Genomic DNA, 24789 nt, shown 5'->3' with positions numbered 1-24789 from the left:
TTTTTTTTCCTCCCCCCCCCCCCCCCCCCCCCCCCCATTAAAGACCATCTAATTCAATCTAACAGCCTTCCTATCTAGGAATGGTGGAAGATACCTTTTCTCCCCCCAAACATACTGGACGTTCTTGACTAATTCATAACGCATCTTCCCTTACCTCAGTACTAAGTATGGCCTTAAAGTCCTGACATCTTTAATATTAATAGGAGGTTTTCCGGTGATAGCCAGAAGCATAAAGTTCTGCAGGAATTATCCCATAGACTGTTGGTACCATTCTGGGGGAAAGAAATTCCTGTTTTGAACTACATGTGCAGAATAGTGGGTGACAAAATCCACCTCTAAATGGTTTTTTTTCTGCTAGTTTAGTGCTGGAGGAACAGTTAAATGACTGCATGTGTTCTTGAATTTCAGCTGCTGCGTTTTTTATCACCTATGAGAATGTGAAATCTGTGCTGCACCATGGCTCTACATCCTACTTGGCTCCAGCAACACACATGGTGGCTGCCTCCCTCGCGGAAGTGGTAAGAAAGAAGTTCATATATTGTGTCTGTGGGAGGAGATGAAATCATTCAGTTATGAAACCTCAGGTTTCATGTCATATCTTACTTCTGAGTGTGATCATCTTTCTACTTGTGAGAGTCCTTGTAAAAATATTACTTACTTTTTTAATGGAGTGTTGGCACTTGTAAGGATTGTTCCAAAGTGAATAAAAGAGTTAGTAACACAGCAAGAGCTGGTCTGTGACACTCCGTAACAGGAATTTGCTGTTCTAGCAAAGTCTATTTGGACTGTAGCAAGTGTTGAAAGAGCACTTCTCAGTGTCATCAAATGATGACGGTTCCTGTCTGATCCAGACACAAACTTGTCTGTAGGTAAATAGTGAAGATGCTTTATCCACTTGTTTTATCCTGGAAGCTCGTATATGGTGTTTTTAAAACCTGTTCCTGAGATTATTTGCAAACAGAAAGAGCACGGTTGCTTTGACTTATCTGAATAAAACATACTCCATGTTCACCAAAATTCTTCAGAGGGATCTGTGCCATTTTAACTTAGCACAAGGTGCCTCGTTATAGCAGCATGGCCCAGCCACTTCCCACAGGAAGCAGTTCAGCTCTGCCTGCTCTCTGTGGGTTCAGTTTTTGGTTCCCAAGTCATTTTTATTCTTCTGTTGAAATGATTCTGATGAGATTGAATGGGACTTAGCCAGGGAATTTAATTTAACATACCAAGCACATGAAGACAGGTGAAAACAGCACCCCATAACCGCTCTGGTAGTGGTTATAGGCAGGAGTAGATAGAAGGTGACTTAAGGCTGTGGAATATGTTTGTGTTGCTGCCTCAGATGGGGTTTTTTTTTGATCTTGATTAGAGCCTGTGTTGTCAGGTTATGATTTCTAACTTCAGGCCATGCACTGAACTTGCTTCCATGGAAATTCTCTAAAGGCTGTTAGCAATCAGCGTGAGATTCTTCATCGCTAGGGCGATGCATAGCCCTTATAAATTTGCTTGCCTGATATCTCATGGGACAGCAGATCCAAGAGGGGTTCTAGGCTTCTCAAGTGCTGTTTCAGAATTGAGCAAAATAACGATTGGGCTCATGAAGAGGTGCCAGTGCTCTGTGATAAAATCCACTGAAAAACCAGTCTCTTCTCTCCCAAGTGGGTTATTTATAATATACTTCCTCTGCCTGTGAGAATTCTGAGAGAAAACTATAACTGGATGTGACTTATCAGCAGTTGGCTTCAGATGACTCCTTGCATGATTACAGAACCGGTTGCCTGGTTTTTCCAAGGTGGTCTGTGGTCCTGTGAGCCTCACAGCTCGAGCACTTACTGCTTTCATTTTCAGACTGATAAACAGAGATGCAGCATAGTTAAAGGAATTGCTCAGGGCTGTCTTAGGTGTTTGGCTCTTGCTACTCTAAGGCCAGGGAAACACATAGTGATAGCGATTGAAATGACTTTATGGTGTGGAAACTGTGATGCTGTAACAGCCATTTTTCAGTTAGTAAGGTTTTGCTTTTTGCTGGCTTTTCTGCTGCTCTTGGTGTGACAGGAGAACTAAGCTGTAAAATAATTAAGATGGGGATTTAGAGATTTGCTACAACAAAACTGTAATAAAAATAGCACAAAGCAAGATCTTCTCACATTTGTTTTATATGAAGTCTGAGCTGATCAATATAAATACATAAACCATTCCAAACTGGATCAGGGTGAAAGATATAGTTTTATTGATTAGTCATTAAGTTTTAATTGGGGCATAACCACTGGGACTATTTTGTCAGTAGTTTCTTTTAAGATGTGCTCTTCCTCTTTTGTACACTTTAGTAATTGCAATGATATAAACTGCTATTAAATGTGAAATAATAAGCCAAAGACTGTGTCATGTTGGGATTCTCAAGGCATCCCTTTGCATTTCCAAACCATATTTTTACGAATGGGAGAAATTAAGATTTGGAGCAAGAAACTGATGTTGGATTTCCAGGTTTGCTGCTCCTTCACTGGTGAGCGTAAATGAATCAGTTTCTTGTGCATGAATAAAATGTGGGTATGTACTAACCTTAGAAGTATGTTCATGCTGACTGATCTGTGTTTTGAATGTGGCCCAGTAAAAATAGTAATAGGTGAAGAGGAAACGATACAAAGGTTGCATCAAGATGTGTTAAAATACATGGGTGAAATCAGTAAAATGGGAGCTCTTAGTTTTTGTAACAGCCTCTCTTCTGTGTAAATTCATGGTAAAACACAGTCCCCTGGAACTGGTTTGGTCCAATTTCCCTAGTTCTAGGCTAGGAGGCACAAAACCAAGCAGTAAAAAGCAGTGGTTGTAGTGTGGTTTTTCCCTTTTAGGCAGGAGGAACATGGAAGGTGAATCTCATCTCCCGGAGTGAAATAAAGAAAAGTACATACAAATTCGGACCCTGTTAAACATGATTATTTTTTGCTATAAGTGAATTTTGCTGTATAGGGACTCTGAATATCCCATAATGCATGAAAGCTTATTTACAAAGGCAGAGAAACTCTGGAGGGCAGTTATATGCTATCTCATCAAGGAAGAAGGTTGAAGAATACACAAGTTACTAAGGGTGGGGAAAACCCTTATTTACCACTCATGTAACTGAAATTTGGAGATAGGCAACACACTTGCTGCATCCAGGGCTTTGGATTTTCATCTTGACTCTACATCGCCCTGTATGTTTAGTCTGCCTGTATCTTTACTGTGAGCTGCTAAATGTGCTTGGAAAACATGATATCATAGGGAGTGGAAAGGAAAACCAGATGTTCTAAAACTTTACTTTTAATATTCTAAGGCGGTGTAAGTAACTCTGAGAAGGAGCATTACATTTAACCTCCTGGTACCCATTTTAATAGTAACTGGGTGCGTCTTGCAGATCCAGTGTTAAGTGTACAGCTCCAGATTGATTTGTATGGAATTTGTATGAGTTTAATATGACAGTGTATACTATTAATTAAAAGAAACTTTGATAAAGAGATGTCCCCCTTGGGGCCTTCCCACCAGCCTCCTGCAGACATGGTTTCACAGGAGAAGTTTAGGATTGTCCCAGTTTGACCGATGAGGTTTCCTTTGTAAGTGCCAAAGTGGTTGGATTCATTTTACATCCTGCTGGCTTTTCCGTGGAGGTGAGAATAAAGTCGTTTGGACCATGTCCTAGAGAAGGCTGACAACAGCCTTTTCCAGCTAATATTTAGATGTTGTTATGGTTACGATCTGAGCTTTGCAAGATATTAAGTGAAAGTTTTGGGCTGTTGCTTGTAAATATCAGGATCATTCTTATCTTTCTGATGAAAAAGGTTTCTTTTTGATTTTCATTGGCTATATTTGGTGACATCATCTTTTTTTACCTTGACTACCAGCTCACTTATGAGGGAGAACTGAGGACCAGGATGAGAGGTAGATGTCCTGCCCATTTGGCAGCTAGTGGTTATGATCATGTTCTGGAAGTCCATTACCTGAAGTTGTTGAGCTGCTTTTGTCCTTGGATAAATCTCCAGAGTACATTAGGGATAGGGATGTGTTGACACTGTGCAGTGTACCCCTAAGGCTGCCACATCCCAGGTTGTTTGTGATAAAGTGATGTGTCTACGGAGGATGCCATAGCACCAGAGAGAGCGACTCTGATCCTGAAAGCTGCCTGGTCATACTAGTGCCATGGTGCCTGCGTTTATTTGTCCTGTTATACTTTTAAGCTCATGTAGCCATGATACTTTAGGTTCCTCACCTGGCTTGTGTTCATTCTGCTTTAGTGTCTCTGCAACGTGGTCTCTTGAGTTGTGTAAATGCTGAACAAGCTCATGGGTCTAGAAAGGTGTTTCTGGTCCTACCACAAGAATGGGAAACCTGGGCTTTAGTGGAGCATGAGCTTATAGGAAAAGCTGGAACCATCAGCTGTGTTCTGAGACAGCTCTGAACAGTTAGGTAGGGACTGCTCCCTTTGAAGCTGATTGTTTTGGGTGTCCTCAGCAAGAAGGACTTTGCCGTAGCCTTACACTTAATTCCAACATTTAGGAAAGGATGGTTGTTAAATCACTTTGAATTGAAACATCCAGCAGTTTGTCACTTAAACGGGGAGAGGGGATCATGCAGCTCCGCAGGGCAAAGTGAGGACAGGTATTTCAAGGTGAAATTCCAAGCTCACTTGTGTATTCCTGTGTGTTGCCACTTAAGGTACTTTTGTGATAAGAGCAAAGTGTGTGGTTCATCTGTGATTAGCATCTGACCCTCAGTATTAATAACTTGGGAATTTTTTATCTGCTGTTGGGATGTGTCAAATAAGAAAGCTTCTTAATGCAGGAATTATCTTTCTGGAGAATTCAGCTAGATTTCTGTACTAGTCTTAACTTGATTCTTAGAAGAAGCAAGCCCAAATGCAAGCAAGTTTACAAATCATGGTTCTGTAGAATGACATTTTGAGTGTGCTTTGAGTTCAGATAAAGAAGGAAAGTGCATGTTTTATATTAGACATGATAGGCAACATCACGTTTTCTGTCCCTCTTTGTCCACAAATGCTCGCTGCATTGCCTCTGCCCTGGCAATATCTTTTGAAGCTGTAACTAGTTTCACTTTAATAGAACAACAAGGATTTCCAGAATTGTATTGGTATGAATTCCATGAGAGTAACTGGATAGATCAGAGAAGAAAGTTGCTATTAATGCCCATTCTGAAGACAAGGCAGAAGCATGAGTAGGGCAAATCCACAGAGTAATATCATGAAAGAATCTCCAGCAGGATAATTGGTCAGGACTTTACAGCATTGTAAGCCCAAGAAGATCATCTGCTGCAACAAAGAAATGATTTAGTACTTACTGTGTCTAGACAAAGGTAATGGCTTTGATTTTTTTCACTATCCCTTTTTCTAAGAACTGAACTAATAAATAGACAAAACTGTCTAAAAACAAAAAGCTGCATTTTCTACTTTGCATCCTATCTCCTTTCAACCAGGGTAGTACGTGTGGGCCAACCATAGTATTCAAAGTAGTGTCCAAAGTCTGACACCAGTCAAAGTTCAATGGGACCCGTTCCACAGTACTTCAGCGTTTTTTGCTGTTTTCATCGATGGGTGTCTGTCATTTTGGGTGTTAACTGTGTCTTTTGTGCTGTGTGTATCTGGGTACACGTAGGCACTGAGAAGAGGAATGTACTGACCCTGGCAAGATGAGCAGTGGTGGGGAATGCAGCAATGTAGGTGGTCTTTTGAATAAATCATGGTGGATTTTGCACTCTTCATAAATGAAGGCAGGTGAGATGAGGTCTGCAGTACAGATGCTGTAGGATGTTTGCCAAATCCTTGTGCAGAAGCATAGCTGAGCGGCGGTTGGAAGATGGTTGTGAAGGTGAGACTGCTGTTGTTAAGAGCTCGTGAATAAGGAGCATAGTTAGAGTGGACAGAAACTCAAATTAGAGCTGCAGCTGAAAATTGGTTGTAAATAAAGATGAATGGAGCCATGAATCCACAAATGCTGCCAACAAATTCATCATACAATTAAAGGCTGAAACAGCAAATTAAGAACTGTCAACCACCTCACCAGCCAGCCACACTGAGCTTCTCTTTATGCTCCATGTTAACTGCATGTACTGCATCTTCTTCATCAGCTGGTTTTGTGTTATCTACTCAGTTCAGGGCTTAGAGGACATACTACTTTGCAGTGAAGAGTAGATGCCTGATGGTGCAATCTCTTTTCTTTCAAACCTAGGGTTGATATTCTTTAGCTGATTATAGGAATACTTGTAGTTCAGAGTGTCTGTAGGGGAGCTAATTTAGGTTAAAGAGTTTAAGTGAGAAAAAAATAATGTAAAAGTGTTTTCTGATGGATTTCCTGGCTTGCAACACGCTTTGCCAGAGTCAGCTTTGGAAATGTCTGAGATGGCTTAAGGTAAGTTTATTCCAAAGTAAGTTCTGCAGAGGGTTTGTTGGGAATAACAATTTCTGAATAGCTCCATATGTGGACAAGCCCGTGATTCCTTAAGTGAAAAGGCTGTAGGAAAGAGTAAGGGATCAATTAAAGGAAAATACTTGATAAAATACAACGTAGTTGAAATTTCCGTGTTCTGGGCCAATGTAACCCCAAGAGACTGAGCAAATAGTAAAATACCAGTCATCTTTCAACAGGAGACTTAATGTGTTTGCAGAAAATATTGCCTGTGTTCTCTTGCCTGGAATTTCATCAATGTTTGTCCTCCTGTAACATAGCCTGACCCCACTTGGCTCCCTGGAAACAGTTTTATGCTGGATGGGCTGTACCATGCTACTTCTGCTGAAAGAACAGTTTGGCTGGTGGATGTGATTAGTTTCTTAAGCCTTTTAAAATAAGTTTAACAGACTCTCAGTGGTGAAAGTGTTGCTGGGATAGATCAGATTGTGCATAAAATTCTGGAGGTTGAATTAAGAGTCTGCTCTTCTTTGGCTCCAAGGCATTCTGTGTTTAAATGTAGTAGTAATTTATGATTCAGGCAATAACCATGTTAAGGAAGATATTTTTAAGGAAGGCTTTTTATAAAGCTATTTATCTGTCTGATTTTTGCAACTTGAGTTTAAACCAATGCTTGTGACTGTACTGAGGAACTTCAGAATCTGTGGGACAGTTTGTGCTGGAGTACAAGAGAGATGTGCATAACAGCAGGCCTCTTTTGGCAAGTTTTACATTATAAAACTCTACATGGAAAGACCAATTTAGTTATGCAAAGCACACAAACTTTCAAAACACTTGCAGTGAGAAGTACTTCTATAAAGAAGTGTTTAGTGTCAGCTTCAAAAGCTTTCCCTGTTCTTTGCCTGTTAACTGATGTAATTGGGGTAGTAGTTTCTCCTTGCTGCGAAAAGAACTCGGCACAAATATCCACTGCTTGAGGACAGAAGTTTTCCAAGGTGTAGCTGATGTGGCTGATGGAGAGGTAGGCAGGGAACCACAGCAGGAGTTGTAGAGCATGTAGCTGGGCAATTGAAGAGCCACATGTGAAAGGAATCAGGCAGGGGCAGAAGCCTATGCTGAGATGGACAGTGATGGACAAAGAGCCATCTGAGGACTTCACACAGCTGGGGTGCATATGCTCAGACAAGATGGTCATTGTGAAGGCAGAAATGTGTGGTGGTGCAGGTGATGCACTGGAGAGGAAGAAGGGAGCCCTGGAAAGCAGTAGTAAGGAGCTGACTTTGACAATGACAGGATGAGATAGTGTTCTGCAGATTCCAGGTAAAGTGATCTAAGGTGGAAACTTGGAGGAAGTTGAAAATGTTTGTGCAGAAGCTCCGGTTTTCCAAACGCTTGCAACATTCAGTCCCTGTGAATGGTCTCATCTCTGAAATGGTATGTTTTCAAGCTCTGGGAAGTGCTGAGATCTGAGGCATCTTGCTGGCTGAAATTGCTCTTTGAAGCAGTGTTTCCTGCCAGCATACAGGGGAGCTGCAGCTAAATTAATGAAGGCCCTATTGTGTCTGCCAGAAGAAAAGATGTGACAAAGAGCCTGGCATTGTCTATACTTTCCCATCCAGAGCCCATTAGTTAAAACTTGTTCTTTTCATGGGGCTTAAATTAGGAGTGGAGTCACCTGTTTATGACCCCAGCAGCTTTGCACAGGACTGAATCTGTGATGTGCATGAGTGTGGGAGGGGAAAATAAGATTAGTATATTCCGAGGTTTTATTTGGAACATGAACTCTTTTTTTGTGGGGCTGGCACTTAAAGCAGAAACAGAGTGGACAGTGCATATATTGGGCAGCTTTTGTCATCTCTGGAAACAATTTCCTCATTAAAATAGGTATTAATGTTAGTTCTCCACTTTAGTTGTGCTTTAGCAGGTAGCACAACTGCTGACAAGCACATGTAGAAGGATTTGCTCCCAACTTGAGTTGTGACCCACAGCAAATGACAGACCGTAGAAACTTACGGTTTTGTTCTGTTTTGGTCAAAAGGGCAGCAGTTATTAAGGTGAAGGTTTATTGCTGTTAATGGTCTGTGATTACAGCAGTTCAGGCTAATCTGTTAGAATATGGAAGTGTTTCATGTTTCTCCACTATTCTGTCAGTTTTCCTGGTGGTGGGAAGCGTGAGGCAGTTCATCTACAGTTCCATCCCATGATCCCCACCTGCCCCTCTATCTAACATTTGCAATCCAAGAGTTGTGACCAGAGTTTAGAAACAGTTATTGGGAGGATGAAATACTTTGCTAATCTCATAAAGTCGCATTGAAAAAGTTCCTTTTCCCCCCTCTCTGAGAGGGGAATCTCAGTGAGATCTGAAGTACCAAACAGATCTCCAGAGTTTGGAGAGGCATGGAAAGCTGCAGTACTGAATTCAAAGTTTGTTGAGAGCCTCGGACTTGAACCGAGGGAAATTTCCCCTTCTTTTCAGGATCCAAAGGAAATCAGTGCAGTTTGAGATCTCTTAATTTTACCTGCCTATCATTTTAATCATTCAGTTATCTGAGGAATGGAAAAGGACTTTTTTCATGGCTTAGATTAAAAATAGTAACTTCCTACTTGGAAGTGAGCATGTGACAAGGAAATTGAGATGCTCAGACTATGTCAGATTTATTATATGTCAACCTATTTTGGGAAGCAGCATTTTTAATATAAAAAACCTGCAACCAAACAGAAAACCAGCAACCCAAACCTGAGCTCTAAGGTAGCTTTTACCTGCAGGAGCATGGCCAAAACTGTCTTGGTTGCTTCTTTCCTTTGGATGGGGTTTTAGAGTTACTCCGTTTTTCTTGTTCTTTCTACATGATGTTGGAGCAGACAATCCTTCTGACCTTCAGGAATGGGGTGAAAGATTAGGTGTTTGTTACCAGATTGACTGCAGCCTAAAGATATGTCCTTTCATAAGTCATAGCCTCTTTGGTGTCATTTTTGTGCAGCAGTTTTTTCTCCCGACTGGGTTAGTGGTTATCTTGCACAGGTACTGTGAGGTTTAAAGTCTCTGTTCTCACAATACAATGCTGTATAGTGTCATAAATTAGATTCTTACTTGATTAAGAATAAACTTACACAAATGACATTTAAGAGGAACTCTCACCAGGTATGTTCCTTTAGTTCTTTGTTAAGTATTAAATTATATGGTGAACATCAGTTAAGGCTTCCCAGCCTACTCAGACAGATAAAGTCATTAAAACTAACCTCCTGCTTGGGAAATTTAAAATTAAAATTCTTTAGAAAGTATTCAAAGGGTTTAAAGCTGCAACAGAGAAGTTTTCTGGAGCTTAACATATTTCTTTACCTGGTTTCAAAGTAGGCTTAGCAATGCAAGCTGGAGATCTGCTCAGAGTCACCGAGTGCATGTTCCTAAATCACAAGCCACTAACATATTTCAGAACAATTCTTTGTCCCCAATCTACTCTTTCCTCCTTATGGCAGAATGGGTCATCACTAAGTGGGGAAAAATGTTATGCTCTTGATCCTCACCCAAGCCCAGGTTAGTTCAGAGAACAGATCAGCTCGTCAGCCAGGAGCATTGGGTGCCAGCATCTTAACAGAATGGGCTCTTAGTCTTTGCCCTTCAGTAGCCTGTCTTAAAAGCATGGGTAATATCTCTCTCTTATTAAAGATAGGTCCTCAGACCATATGGTTGTGGGAGCTTTTAAGATTTGTGAGTCAGATCATTAACTGTACAAGGTGCTGCCAGTCTGCATAAGGAAATGCTTTCTCAAGCTGCTCTTAGAGGTCCAAAGCTGCTAATAGTGTTGTACCATCTGTGTCCCCAGTGCTGAGAATTGCTGTGCATCTACCCAATTTAAATACCCAGCATAAATCCTTAATAGCAACTGTAATACCTCCTCTGTCCTCTTTCAAGTGTTTCTGGATACATCTCATGTGCAGATTATGCCTGCAAGGTTAGTGCTCAAACTGTGGTATAGGTGCCTAAAAACAGATGAACATGTTATCTTTGATTCTCTGCTAAATCCTACAAAACCAGTCATGTAGGAACTGGTTAGCCTGGAGCACAAAGGGTGGAATCTAAATGGGATATGTTAATATTTGGATAATAATATATAGCTTTACAGACCAGGAGGAGTTGTGTTCTTTTCTGAAGATGTGGTCTTATGTTTTCCTTTGCCTAAAGGACAACATATTGGATAGAGGAGCAGGTATCTGCTGGTGAGCTAGAAGTGGAGTCGTGGTGGTTTGCAGATTAGTTCTTACTCCAGAATTTGCGGTGGCAATGCAATGGGTTCTTCCTAGTCCAACCAGCCTGTGTCTTGTGTTATCCTCTAGAGAAAGATGCTTGGTAGCCTTGTGCTTATGATTTACATGAGTATTGCCTCACACTGAACAGCTCCTCCAGCTTTAAGTAGGATTGACAGCTCTCACAAGTTAGTGGTTGAAGATAAGGTGTTTCCAATAAACTTGGGTGAGCCCATGCGAGAGCCTTTGTGCAGGTTCCTGGTGCTATTTGCAGCAGGTCTTGTTTTCTGTTAGCTGTGGCCACATAGGAACAGGTTACAGATATGCTGAAACAGATTAAGTTGGTATATGTAAAGAGTATTTGTGCTGACTTCAAGGCACTGGTCATTCTTCATAGTAAGTCAAGACATCGTTCAGAACAATCGGGGAAAATCTAGTCCCAACATGAATCCAACCAGGAGATGGTAGCATTGATGCATGCACAGAGTATTCCAAAGTTAAACACTGCCCCGAACCAACAGGCAAAAAAAAATCAGTGTCTTTTAGTTGGAAGATGTGCTGTTTTAGCTTTACATAGACAAATATTAACAAAACAGGCCTGGTTTTTGCTTTTGTTCCCTAATGGGCTAATGCAAGTCAGTAAATTAAAAATGCACTTCAGTTGGCATCTAAATACTGGGGCCACATTTGACCTGGTAATGATTTAACACAAGGATTTTGAAATTCAGTACTCCTAATCAGAAGTGCTTATGGCATTAAAAGGCTGGAAAGATAATAGATGCTAATGTCATTTCTGCATACCTGCTCTGTAAACTAATCATAGCTTTGCTTGAAAATGACATAGCTTTGCTGTAAAATTGGGTTTTGTTAAAGCTTGAATCTAAAAATCCTTGAGCCTTTTGTTTCAGTGTTACTGTTTTCCTGACCTTATGGTACGTATACATGTGCACTGACATGGAGAGAGTCTGATAACTGGTGTATAGGGTTACCTGACCTGGGAAATAAGGAAGGATCTTGATTCTGTCTTTCTGCACCCATCAACAGAAGGGAATGAGCATGGCCCCTATCAACAGGGTGCTGTTGTCTGATGCTTTAATGTCAGGCAAGGTAGCTGAGGGCCCACTGCTGTGCCCTTTCCATGGCTGGCTCTACAGATGTTTGACAGAGCTAATTTGTCACAGGGTCATCCCCAGGACTGGTGGATGCACCAGGAATGGCCCAAGTTTGGCAGGCTGTATTGCGCTCTTCTGTGGCAAGCAACAGGCTGCATTTATGTGAAGAGCCAAGAGATTAAAAAGCAATTTCTTCCTGGGATCTCAGTGACCAGGGAGGTGAATGGGCCCCCACTGTGCAAGGTCACATTATTGTCCATCTTCCACGTCTATTTATCTAGTAGTCGATGCAGCTAAAAGCATATATGTGGGCAGTGACTGCAGAGCATCCGCACAATTGTATTTCACCCTTGCTTGTGCAATTTGCTGATAGCTTTCAGATTAAGTATGAATTCTCTTGGTGCAGTGTTATCATACTGGTGCTGCTTGACCATAGTTAGCTAAGAAAGCAAACTGTGGAGACGTGCCTTGTGTTCTCCTAACTTTGTCAGCGTTGCCTGGAAGGTGCTGCCGTGATTGAGATCTGAATGCAGTGGATTTGAGACTTTTCTGCATCCACATGTCCCAGGTTGTTACTGTCTTTAAAATCCTGTGGGCTAATAGATGGGTGCGAACCTAATCTTGCATACTTCCCTTTAGAGACCTGTGTCTGACATCAAAACACTGCTGGGATTGTTAGTGATGGTAAGGTATGTATGTAGGAACAAATCAGGTAACACATTGTACATTCAGGTGCACAGTGAAAATGTCACCGTTCAGTCTGATGTTGGCACTTGCAGCTCGTGGCTTTTTGAGTACCAGAAGTGCCCTATGGAGCCAATCTGACACCGCAGCCCGGGTGACACGAGCCTGTATTTCCTTTCATAACAGCACAATGTAATCACTCTTTTTGTTCTTGTGCAGCCACAGGCTCCCTTGTAAGCACAAATTCAAATGGGAGAAACATCAAAGTTAATTTGAAATGAAATGCACCCCAAGTAGTCTGGGGGAAATGGAGACATTACTTTGTAGCCACCCTTCTCCTGCCAAAACTGCAGCACCCCAGATGTCAGGAAGCCACACTGTGCTCTTTGTCTGCTCTTGATTGACTGGATTGTTTTCATCCGAGCCTTTTTAAAGCTTTCCTCCTGCCTCCATGTTTTTAAGGAATAAAAAGCTAATATAAGGACATGGAGTGTTATGAAGCATGAAGTTCTATAAATATTTATGCTGAACTATCAAAAAAACTTGACAGTTCTTATTTTCTTGACAGATTGGGGTCACCTGTTGTTTTTGACCCTGAGAATTGAAGAGCACATGGAGTTAGATCTGTTTGTAATGACTTTTGGATATTGTTGTCTGGTAAACTTGTAGGAATGTAACAGTATAACAGACTTCTTTTTTTTGTGGTCTCTTTGTGAAAATGGAACTTAAGCCTTGTACTGTGTTACCCACAAATGATCACTCAAGTTACTGTGTCTGCAACCTGGCAGTGAATTCCTGAACTTTCTTTGGCACGTGTGAGTTTGAGTTAGCAAATTGGTTTGTCGCTCTACGCAGACAGCTTTCCCCTAGGTTGCTCTGGACTTGAAGTACTTGGTGATCACCTTTGTGTCTAGGAACTGCAGTGTGTTCTGAGCCCAGCACAACATGGCAACAAGGAAGGCTAAATATCTGGCCCGTGGTGTTTTGCCACCAGTCCCAGCACTGCTTTCAGTATCCCTGGGGCCAACTGAAGACAAACTCCTGTTGAAAGTGTTGACAAACAGGCGTTTTCTGGAGGCATGAGTCTTGTGATGCTCTCTGATGCTTGAGAATCCCCATTCCTCAACATTATGTGCACACGAGCTTAACTCCTGCCTGAAGCTGAAGTGACAGGTGAACATTTTAAATCCAAGTCTGGCTTTTTCAGCAAAGCTGGAGCTTTTGTGACAGCCACAATATTACATCCAGCTGCAGGGACCTTTCTTGCCTAGTAAATTCCTTGTGTAGGAAAAGATCAATCTGACGGTTCACACTGAATGAAATCTAGTGTGATTTAAAGTAAATCTTGAATATCTTGTGTGCATCTGAAGCTAACTGGAGTGTCTCTTGCTGTCAGTCACTAGAGGGCACAAAGGAACTACCTAGGAAAGAAGTTTGTTCTTCCAAGTCCTGGATTTCCAGTTTACATCTCTGAAAATGGGGAGAGAAATTCCTGTAGCTGCCAAAAGACAGGATGGCTTCAAAATTTTGGTTTTAGTGTTGATTTTCCCCACCCAAATCTACTTCTGGTTTGGAAGTGAAAAATTTCAAGGGTACTTCCATTTTTCTGTATTCAAAAGGTACGCAGCTCTCGGACCAAACACATAAGCTGCTCATCAACAGCTTTTAAGTCCAGCTCGTATCATTACAAAAGTTATTTCCTCATTTCTCAGGTTTCTGTACTTGGAACAATCTCCAAATGTGTCTGCTACATGAAGAGTAAGGCAGCAAAAGGAGTTCTCTGAATATGTGGTTCTTTTGCAGGTTGCATGCCTCATACGGGTTCCATCTGAGGTGGTCAAACAAAGGGCCCAGGTTTCTCCTTCCTCAAGTACCCTCCAGATTCTCTCCCGCACGTTGTATCATGAGGTGAGTTCAGAGCAAATTTCCAAGCAAGTTACTTCATTCTTCCCACTCAGTTCCATACATGTCCAGAACCATTCCTACAACTTTATTCCAGTTCTGTGTTCTCCTAGCACTTTCCCATCTATTCTCCTGTTGTTAAAAGTGATTGGCGTGTTATGTTTAAGGAAACCAAACCACCACCTTCCCCATGTGCATGCATTTATATGCATGCTCTAAATAACTCTTTCCAATTCTTCTCATATGAGGTACCTACATTAAAAAATACATTTAAAAAAGGGATTTTAGCTTTCCAGTTTCCAGAGGTCAGCTTGTGTTTATCATAGAATGGTCCTTCCACTTGAGTTGGAAGGGACCTTAAAGCTCATCTAGTTTCAACCTTCTACCACGGGCAGGGACACCTTCCACTAGGGCAGGTTGCTCCAAGCCCCTGTGTCCAACCTGGCCTTGAACACTGCCAGGGATGGGGCAGCCACAGCTTCTCTGGGTACCCTGTGCCAGCACCTCAGCACCCTCACAGGGAAGAGCTTTTGCCTTATGTCTGATCTAAATGTATCCTCTAAATGTCCTTGTAAGAAGTCCCTCTCCAAATTTCTTGTATATCCCCTTGTATTTATACCAACAGCCCTTGTCTGGTACAACAGAACATCTCGTCTATCTCGAGTTTGCTGAATGGTTTCCAGTTTTTGTAGCTCGCTTTAGAGGATGTCCTAAAGGCACCATTTCAGAGAGGCTCTGTAGGAGCTCTGGAATTGAGTGCTTATCCAGTATTAGTAGGTTTTGAAAAATAAGGGCTTTTGTTATCTTTTCAGTCGTCATACTGATCCTTCCTGTAAAAACCTGTTCACTGCTGTTTTTACTGAGTCTCACAAGGGGTATTTTTCAAGTTTATTCCGTAAGAGAAGGTGGCTCCTGAAAACACTGTGGGGAAAACAATATACATATTTCTGTGTGTAAAGGCCAGGAAAAGGAAGACATAAATATGACCTTTAACTGATCCACTTGATTTTTATTTGCTCATAAATGAAAACTATTGTGATAACCCTGCACAAGAGGGTCACTGCAAACTTCTTACTTGAAGAATGACTTGGTCATTCTGCTCTAAAAGCTGGTGCTCTCAAAACTGTCTGGTTTTCCCCTTCTTTGTAGCTGGCAGAGAACCTTAGGATTTGCCAAACACTTGAATAAACTGCCCTATAAGATAATGGATATAATTTTACATACGCTTATAAAATGTTAATGTTTTTTAGTGTTACCAGCTGGTTAAAAATATAAAATGTCTTGATAAAAGCTCTGAATCAAGGCTAAGGACGTGATCAGAAGAAGTTGTCATCCTATGGGTTCATTTTGCGTGGGCTATTTAAACAGAAATGTAGTCGTTTTGAAACATCTATGGGATAGTGATACTTTTAAACTAAAGTATTGGGCAAGTAGAGTTTGAAATGATGTATTTCTGCATCTTCTTGCCCTTTTAATTTTAACTGTAAGGTATATTCTCTTTTCTATAACTGATTATTCTGAACAGTGGTTAAATGGTCTCTGAAATGAACATAAACCTGTCTGGCACTGTGAATCACAGAACACAATATGCAATGCTATAATCAATATAATCAATTTGCAAGGAGTTCAGGTCTGACAATCAGTAAGGCTGTAATGTTTACCTTGTAATCACTGATAAACTGTGGTCTTTGGCAAACTAATCCCCTATAGCTGATGCTTTCTTTTGTTGGTTTACAGGGTATTCGAGGACTTTATCGGGGTTACAAAAGCACAGTATTAAGAGAGGTAAAACACTTGTCTTTCTCTTTTGATTCCTTCGCCTCACTTTGTTTTCTAACAAGAGATAGTACAATGGAAATCAATTGCTCTAACCATAAGCTCTAAATCCTAGTGTGCTTCATTTAGGTAAGTTAGTTTGTTATTTAAATAGGTTACTGATAATATGCACTAAGAAAACCTGTGATACATGCAAAAAGTCATCTACCACCCTTTGTCTCAGTTCTATTGCTGCTAAATCGTAAAAGGATGGAAATGTGTATGTTAACAGGATGAAAACCATAAAGTAAAATGCTGGAAACTTCCTCCAGTGCTGTGATTGCATCATGTGAAGTATGTATGCCAACAATGGTGAACTGGTGGCATCAGACCAAGTTTGGCACAGACAGATTTAGGCTTTCTTTAAATATATTTGTCAGCAGATGCCAAAGATTATCTGTCATCTGTATATAGAGAGGATTGTACTCTCTTTTAAATGGGTGAAAGCAATGCATTTAGTCATCCAGCCTGTAGATGTGATATGGCATTACTTAACTCTAAATCAGAATACTTCACTGCTGGAAAAATATAATGGGGCTAAAAATATTTTGGCCTGCTTGGCAGAAAATAGCTCATAAACTAAAATCTCTTAATAAACGTACTGTGAATTACAGGATTAGCGTCATGGAAGTGTTTGATATGCTGTGTGAACTGAAGGCAGATTATAAAAGAGGTAGAAAAACATACTGATGAACTCCCAGTCTAAAACTGTTTCAGAATCAGATCCCAGGATGTCATCTTCTGACAAAGCACAAGTTGCACCATGAGCACCTCAAAGAGACAGGGTTCAAATCCTATGAAAACATGAGAGCTTTTGTCCAGGAAGGTTCTTTACTGACTCTGTTCCATGTGCTGTGTGTGGGTTTGTCCTCTCCTTATGTAACTTGCTGAGTAAACTAGGTTTGGATCTTTGCTTCTTTTGTGTTTTCAACACAGGCTCAGGTCTCTTGGCTGTGTTGCTGTTGATATTAAAGCCAGTTGCAGAGGCTTTTCAAGCCTTCATTCAATAGCTCTGCTTTTAAAGCTTTTCTTCATGCTGGAAACTGTTTTTAGGACAGTTACGTTAGCCGGCTCTTGTTACAGTTGTGGTATAAAAATGGGTATTACCTAAAATAAGAAATACCAAATTTAGAGTTCCTTAAAGTGCTGGCACATGATAATGTACTGAGTCTATTTTGGCAGACTTGAGTGTTTAAAAAATCAGTTATTTGTGCAGAGATGACACCTGCTTTTCTGAAATGCACACCCCACCATAGCCGCTTCTTGTACCAATTTTCTAGCTCACTAAACATGGTATTCACTTGGATTTCATTTGGAGACGGGCAAAAAAAGGCCAACAAATGATTTTGATTTCTCTGAGGGCTTCTGAATAAATGAATAAATTTGGATCCCATCGCATACAGATTTTGCATACTAACAGGTAGATAAAACACGTGGTTACTACTGGGTGCTATTCTCCTTAAAATTTGTTTTGACACATGTTGGGGTGGTAATTCATTTGCAGACCATATTCATGGCACAGTGTGTGACCCTGCTGAGAACTTTGTTTACTCAAAATGGCAACACTTTGTTGGAGATTTAATGGGGGTCCTCTCCATTATGTATATTCATAAAAGATCTTTCAGAACTGATTTCAGTTGAAGTATTGCTTTTTGGGAGAATCTGTCCAATCGAATGAGAAATAAACAATTGCCAAATGAAATGTGCTTTCTCTTCCAAATGAATCAAATCAGAGGTGATGTTTAAAAGAAAACCATCATCTTTGAATTTAGCACTTTTAAGCCATTGCCTTTTTCTGCCACTAAATGTTGTAAAGCAATGTCCACTTGAGTCAAAACAGCATATTGAACCTTCACCTGGAACTGTTGTAAGCCTGACATTTAATCTTGGTATTATTTTCCCTTCTCTTTAGGTACACTTCTTCCTTTAAGCAAAGTTTTTATTTTCAGATAAAAATCTATATCAATTCATTATTGGACACATCCAGGTTGCTGCATAGCATACATAGACTGAGATTTAGTTCCAACTGACTTGTATACATACAGACTTTGTTCACATGCTTTGGTTCTTCACTTACACAAACCTCTTTGCTTAGTTACAGTGGAGTGGGATTTTTGGATAGAGGGGCTTCAATGCATGATTTCTCATGGAAAAGGCTGGGAATGTTGATGCTTTTCAGATGATGATATTCTTGCACTGCCAATATTCTTAAGCCAGAATTTAAGGAAGGTTAATTTTAGTTGGTGCATCGAGATAATATTTTGCCTATCACCTAAAGCAGTGCCTGGCCAGAGATGCGCTTGCCAATTGCTTGGGCTTAAGTGAAAGTCAGTCTGTTTATAAATGGAGAGTGAATGTTGAAACAATTGTCTTTATAGCATAGCAGATCTTTTCAAGACAGCCTTATTCTGCTCCATGTAATATGCATTAGCTGCTGTGCCGCTTCTGGTGCAAGGTAATTGCATCTTCCTTCATTTTTGATTCTCACTCTTTGACTTATCCCTTTGTTTTCTCATCAGAATAGTCTCTGTACAGATGAGTGTTGGAAGAGAAAGAAAATGGTTAGATGTGTAATGTTTTTGGAAATAACTTGGAGTTAACCTCAATGCTTGGAAATTTTGGCTATGACTCTTTCACCTACCTCCTTTTTGCTGCCTCTTCTCTCGCATTTCCATTACTTTGGCCTTTACATCTTTCTTTGATGCAGTTACACTAAACTAATCTGAAAATCAAAAGGGAAGTGAGGTACAGTGCCTCACTCTGTTGGCATTAGTAGCCCAAAAAAGACATCTGTGCTCCAAGAGGAAAGCTTTTGTGATAAAGCACAAAGCGGGAGCTTGGTTATTAGGTTGCTGAATGAGACTTTGAGTAAATCGGAGGCTGGGAAATGATGTGGAATTCCCATGACGTCATTTCCAAAGCAAATCCAAGTGAGAATTGTCCTTTCCTATGGGTGCATTGGTGTGGAAACTGCTTCCTGCTATTAAGAGCAGTCAATGGACAGGTAAATTTATTCATCTTTTCCACAAAAGAGACAAGTTCATTTGTGAAATCTCATAACAAGGCAGGAGCAGACTGTAAATCCTCTAGTATTTCTTAATGGGAGTGTAGTTCTGCTGCTGAGAATCTTATATAAACAAGTGGAGCCAGATTTTTAATTCCTGCATAATTCATTTTATTAACTATGACCAAGTAGAACATCTGTTAAAATTCCATAATGTTCAGTTCATGGGAAAAAGAGAGAAACCCCTGAGTTCCCGTTGGAGCTTTTCCATTTCCATTAACGTTGCAGGACTCTAGCAGATGTCCTAAAAGATGTTGTTATGAATGAGAGGACAACATAAAAGAAAAGGAAGTGCCTTGTCCAGTTTTCCCGTGTAAAATAGCTCGCTGTAGAATGAGTTATTTCACCCTCTGCGTGTCTGCGTGCAGGTTGTGGCTTTGCACAAGCAGTGCTGTGTTTAACTCTAGTGTCCCTTCTGTCAGGAGTTACCATAATTTGGAAGAACTGAGTGAGTCCTGAGTGGGTGTTCTGCGTGGTTTTGATCTGATTTGTTGCTTTTTAGAAGTACTGCAGATGCACTGGGCCCTAGCCCAGAAGTAGGTTCAAAAGGAGCTAAAATTAATATTGAACCCTTCCTTAAAGACAAAGGGGATGGAGGATGACTGACTCTTTATAATTCACAGGTGTCTTGAATGGAGACTAAGGCTCCTACAACCAGAGAATAGTTTGGGCTGAGAGGGACCTTCAGGATCATCCAGTTCCAACCCCCATGGCCGGGGACACCTCACACTAGACCAGGTTGCTCAAAGCCCCATCCAACCTGGCTTTCAAATCGCGTTCCAGTGTCAGTCTTTGTGCAGGTAGCCCTAAGTAAGCCTGTCCTCCGTGTTGTCTTATAGACTGTTTGGAGGCAATTCATGCTCTCTGATTGTAGTGGCCTCTGTTCAGGTAGAGGTGGTATTGATGCTTTACTTGACAGTGTTTTTTCAGAGCTCTGGATTTGGAAGGGAACTGCTGATAAATCTGAAGCCACTCTTTTACAGCATGCTGTTGATCTTGCTTGCAGAAGGGTAACCTAGTCAATCACTTTGGGGAGCCCTAGTTGTTTAAGTTAGTACAGTTGTGGGTAGGTTGGGGGTTTTTTTCCCCTTCAGTGTATGCATGTTGGAGCCCTAAGCAGATAAAGGCAGCTACTGCTACCCTGGGAGGAAGAGAGCACTCCATGCTATGTTAATTTTGGGGAGGAGAAGGACAGCTAGTTCAAAGTATGCTGTTGCACTCATGAGTGGCAGCAGTGTGACAAGCAGGCAACAAATTTGGGCTCTTCCCAATTTCAGAAAGCCAAGAAGTAGTGTCTCCTGAGAAGGAGGTACTGTTTGTTGTATGGGTGCCACAGAAGTAGTACCCTGATACGGTATGTGTATCAAAAGGGGCTGTGGAGGATATGCCTGTGCAGACAAAGGAGGAGATGGCAGAAAACGTACAAAAAAACCCCCTTCTAAATGACTTACTACCTGGGAGAGGGAATCTAAAGCAGCTAGTAGGCAAATGGGCCTTAAAGGCTCACCTGCTGCCTGTTCCTGAATGTAAAGGGTCAGTGCACAAAGGATGCTGAGAAGGTTTTGTGTAAAACTGAGACCCAGCTGAGATCTGTTGCCTCTGTTGACTGAGGGAGAGAGGGGATGTCTGAGCTCGCTAGGGAACAGTCTGCAAACAAGGAGCCTCGCTTGTTTATCCACCAGAGGTAGTTCTGCATGCTTCCCTTTTGTTAGGACATCTTTAGATAAATATCCTGTTCTCCTAGCTGTTAGAGGCTTTTATTAAGTTTATCTCTGTTGCTGTAGGACAGAAAGAATGTTATTAATACATTCTTTTACTTGCACAATTAAAACTTAGATCTTCTGTCATTCTCTGTGTATTACAGAGCAGATGTAGATAGAAACAGGTGAACAGGACACTATTTAATACAATACTTGAAAAAACAAACATCCTCCTCAATGAAATATATGCAGTAGCTGTGTTTTGTTACTTTCTGGAAAACTGAGCTGGCTTTATTTTGTGATTCTGGATAGGTTTAACCAGGAATTTGCAGGACAGGATTGTAACACTGGGATGTTGACTTGTACTGAGCAACCAGGACTTCTCTGGCTAGGGTGTTTCCATATAGAACACGTCTCATGAAAGGGATAGGAACTGTAAAATGAATTAACTAGCTGGTCCCTGCCATGTGGGAAGTTGTGCAGAAGTTATGCGACATGATTAATGGAAGGGAAGTTGAAAATAAGTCCCTGCTTCCCCCCACTCCTTAACACTACTCTGTCCTGGAAACCCTGTCACTGGAGTTGCATCAGCTCTTGTAATGCTTGTACACTTGTATCCTTCTGGTTATCCACATTCAAGGGATTTGAATTTTGAAAGGTGCGTAAGGGTTAAGTGTAGTTCTTGTGGGATAAGAGCAGGAGACAAATCTATGCTCTGGGATAAGGGCTCAGGCACAGCCTAGCTTGTGCCTGGAATGCTGAGAAATGGACAAAAGGAACAACTATCCTTTGCTGTTATAGGTTATGCTTATCACCTTCTCCATGCAAACGCTGGGATAGTACTTGGAAATGAAAATGGAGATCTCAAAGAGCACTTAAAAATGGCTTTTGCAGACCACAGAACTCTAGGTTCTCTAATTTACCAGTTGTGGGAAATGGGTTTTGTGACATGCTTGAATGGCAAATAAACTGGCCTGGGTGGACAGAGACCTAAAGCAAATTCCTTGTTGAAGTTTGAGAAGTTGGTGGTGGCTTTATTTATTTAGTTTGTCAAGCATGTGCAATGATCTCAGATTTTCCAGCTGAATTCCCTCTCCGAGGCTAGGTGCAGTACCACGTATAGTGGTTAGAAGCAGAATGCAGCCATCCTTGCTGCCATTGATTTGCACTTTACCAATGGAGCATACCATTATCGCATCTGTCTGACATCAGTGCTCCCTTCAGATGAAAAGAATTTCCTATAGGCAGAGTGTTTCTGTAGTTTGAAAACTGCAGCCTTGCATCTAAGGTCTTTGAACAGAAAAAAACCCACTTTGAAAACTATGTGTGCTAAAAACAGCCTCTGTGATTTGATAATGCGGATTCTTTCCAAATGAATGTGTGTGCAGGCAGAGTCTTGCAGGAAGTGTATTCTACCACATGCTTGAAATAGAGACACTATTTCCATACATTCTCTAAGCAGCTTACTAAAGCATTTTTGCAAGTGATGTTTTCTGCAGCATTCATAGTGTAGGAATGTGTTTTGTGAATCAGTAGCAACACTGTGGTCAAGAACAAGTTGGGAAGAAGAAAATGCCAAACTTTGGTCTGGTTTTCTTCATGCTGTGGTATCTTTGTTGGGTTTGCTTGTTTTCTGCTTCTTTTAATCTTAAATAACCAAACAACTATATTTACATTGCTCGGTTTTGATTTTTACATGTTTCACAATGGTGTGAGGAGTGCACTCCATGTGCTATCTCCAGTGGAGAGTGTGAATTTCCCCACCTAAATAAAATTATTTGGGACAAAGGATCAGGAAGTGGTTGCAAACACACAAAAAGCATCCCTTTCCCTGATGAGAAGGTGGGACTGTACCGAGAGGGAGGACAGGCACCAAGACGTGAGTCCTCATTGTAAAAGGAAGAGAAAAGCTTAAAATAGTGAAAGTATAAGTAGCAAATAAAAGTGATTATAAAGTGTATTAAACAAAAGCTATCTGATAGTGTCATGGAATGAGTAACATCCTTAAAGCTTTCCAGGGCAAACTGAGGATATTAAAGTTAATGGAATAACTTTGAATATTCAGTCATTGTAGCCTGAGAGCATGACACCGAAGTCACTAATGGCATTAGACAGTTGTGCCTATGTCTGTAAAATTTGGCTCACCTGAACACTTGTGACTGTTGAAAAGCAAAACTGAAAGAATCAAACAGAAGTTTGTGGGATTTTTGGCTGAGTGGTTTTCAGTTTTAATTCCACAGCCAGGTTCCACTGTGGGCAACTGTATTTTGTCTGTCTAAGCTCCTTCTGTAGTTCTCAGTGGGAGATGAGATTTCCTGTTACTAAGGTGTAGAGTAATCCTGCTGATGGCTGCAGTGTCGCTGGGCTGTATCTGGTGGAGACCATGTTTCGTACATGGGTGAAGCAGTTTCTGTATGTCTGTGCTGAAGTGGGTAATTCTCTAGCCCTAGAGATGTGCATGTGTTTTATCTGCTTATATAAAATCTTTACAAGGGCATAGGGATGTATGTACATGTAAAATATGATACTGTTTTTAATAACGCCTTGTCAAGGGGTTAGACTCTCTGAAGTAACTAGCCTTATAAATGTGATTGGTCTGGAACAACAAGCAATTTAACAATTTTCTTCAAGTACAGGACTGTCTTTCAAGGATGAAATTCTTGCCTGATGTAGTCCAAAACATGATTTTTACAGTGCAATACTTCCACCAGCAGAATCACACTGCTGTCAGTCTTAATAGTAATTATTTGGTTTTCATACTCGCGCTGCTGTTACGTAGTTTCTCTCCATCTGCTAAAAACCAGAAGCACAGTTAAAAGAATCAGCAATCCAACATCAAAAGCTGTTTCCCAAAATTCCCTGTATGATGTTATCTCAACCAGCAGTTCTGCTTTAACACAAAGACCCCAGTGTCTGCTCTGTCTGGTCAAGAGAAGATGCACTTCAGGACCTGAGGGCACAGTGGGAGTTGTGGGGAGCAGGGCTGGCGTGGGACCAGGAGCCTGGGCTGCCTGCTTCCTGCTTGCCATTGAGCTTGGCCAGTGACTGAGAGCCTTTAGCACTTGTGAGTCTCTGGCCACTGGTTGAGTGGTGGTTGTCATCTTGCTTTATCTTTTATCAGAACAATGATGTTTTCAGAAAAATGATGTTTTCATGTTCTGTAGCTTGTTGCAATAGTTCAGCAAGAGGGATGTCTGAGGGCATTAACGTATGAGTGCTGGTGATCTGTTTGGGGGAATCCTCCCCTTTCTCTTGCAGGGTTGTCACCTCTGTAGCTTAAAGTGGCAGGAAGCAATGGGCTTCGAGCTGGCATTCAGAGGAGGCCCTGATGTGTACCAGCTTCTGATTCTGGTACAGGGTGAGGAGTCTCTGGCAGTGGGGTGAGGCAGGCAGCCAAGGAAAATCTCCTCTTAAATCATCCCAGCACTGATTTGTAAGAATCTGTCATCCATACCCTCAATAAAAAGATTCAGGCACATACTCATAATAATGTGCCCATCAGTGGTGCTGGTTTTAATGGGAGCCTCAGTGCTTGAATTCCATTTGTTCAGGTTTTTGAAGGCAGTAGTGATCGTGATCTTCCACCTCTAGGTACAACAGCAGATCTGGAGGGATATAGCTAAAGCATATAGGAGGGAAGAAACTGATTTTAATCTAGACTGCTGCTGCTGAAACCCTGCCTTCATTTGACCATAAGTAATTCCACCCAACCCTGATATTGTAACTAGGTTTTTTTTATATATATATGTTTACTTATGTATATAGTTTCTCTGTAGCTTGCTTACATTACATATAAAGTTTATATATAAAAGTATTAGGCATCTGTTGAGAAATATGAAACTGAAAAGTTGAATTTATAACTCAAAGTTTATGGTGAAGGT

At 41.0% G+C, this 24789-nt stretch overlaps 1 protein-coding gene across 1 annotated transcript in view; it reads left to right on the top strand.

Moving 5' to 3' along the window:
- The window catches only part of SLC25A26 (solute carrier family 25 (S-adenosylmethionine carrier), member 26), a gene marked incomplete at its 3' end in the record, with an annotated part of 83680 nt that overhangs the window by 3214 nt on the left and 55677 nt on the right, over positions 1–24789 (top strand). The window contains exons 3-5 of the mRNA XM_010013945.1: positions 409–518; positions 14231–14335; positions 16067–16114. Coding sequence (XP_010012247.1) covers positions 409–518; positions 14231–14335; positions 16067–16114 — 263 coding nt within the window. The remainder of the gene's footprint in view (positions 1–408; positions 519–14230; positions 14336–16066; positions 16115–24789) is intronic.

This window comes from Nestor notabilis, unplaced genomic scaffold (assembly GCF_000696875.1).
Source record: "Nestor notabilis isolate BGI_N333 unplaced genomic scaffold, ASM69687v1 scaffold21484, whole genome shotgun sequence".
In the NCBI taxonomy this organism is placed as follows: Eukaryota; Metazoa; Chordata; class Aves; order Psittaciformes; family Psittacidae; genus Nestor; species Nestor notabilis.
The sequence above is the reverse complement of the archived record's forward strand: the minus strand, read 5'-3'. Positions and strand labels throughout refer to the sequence as shown.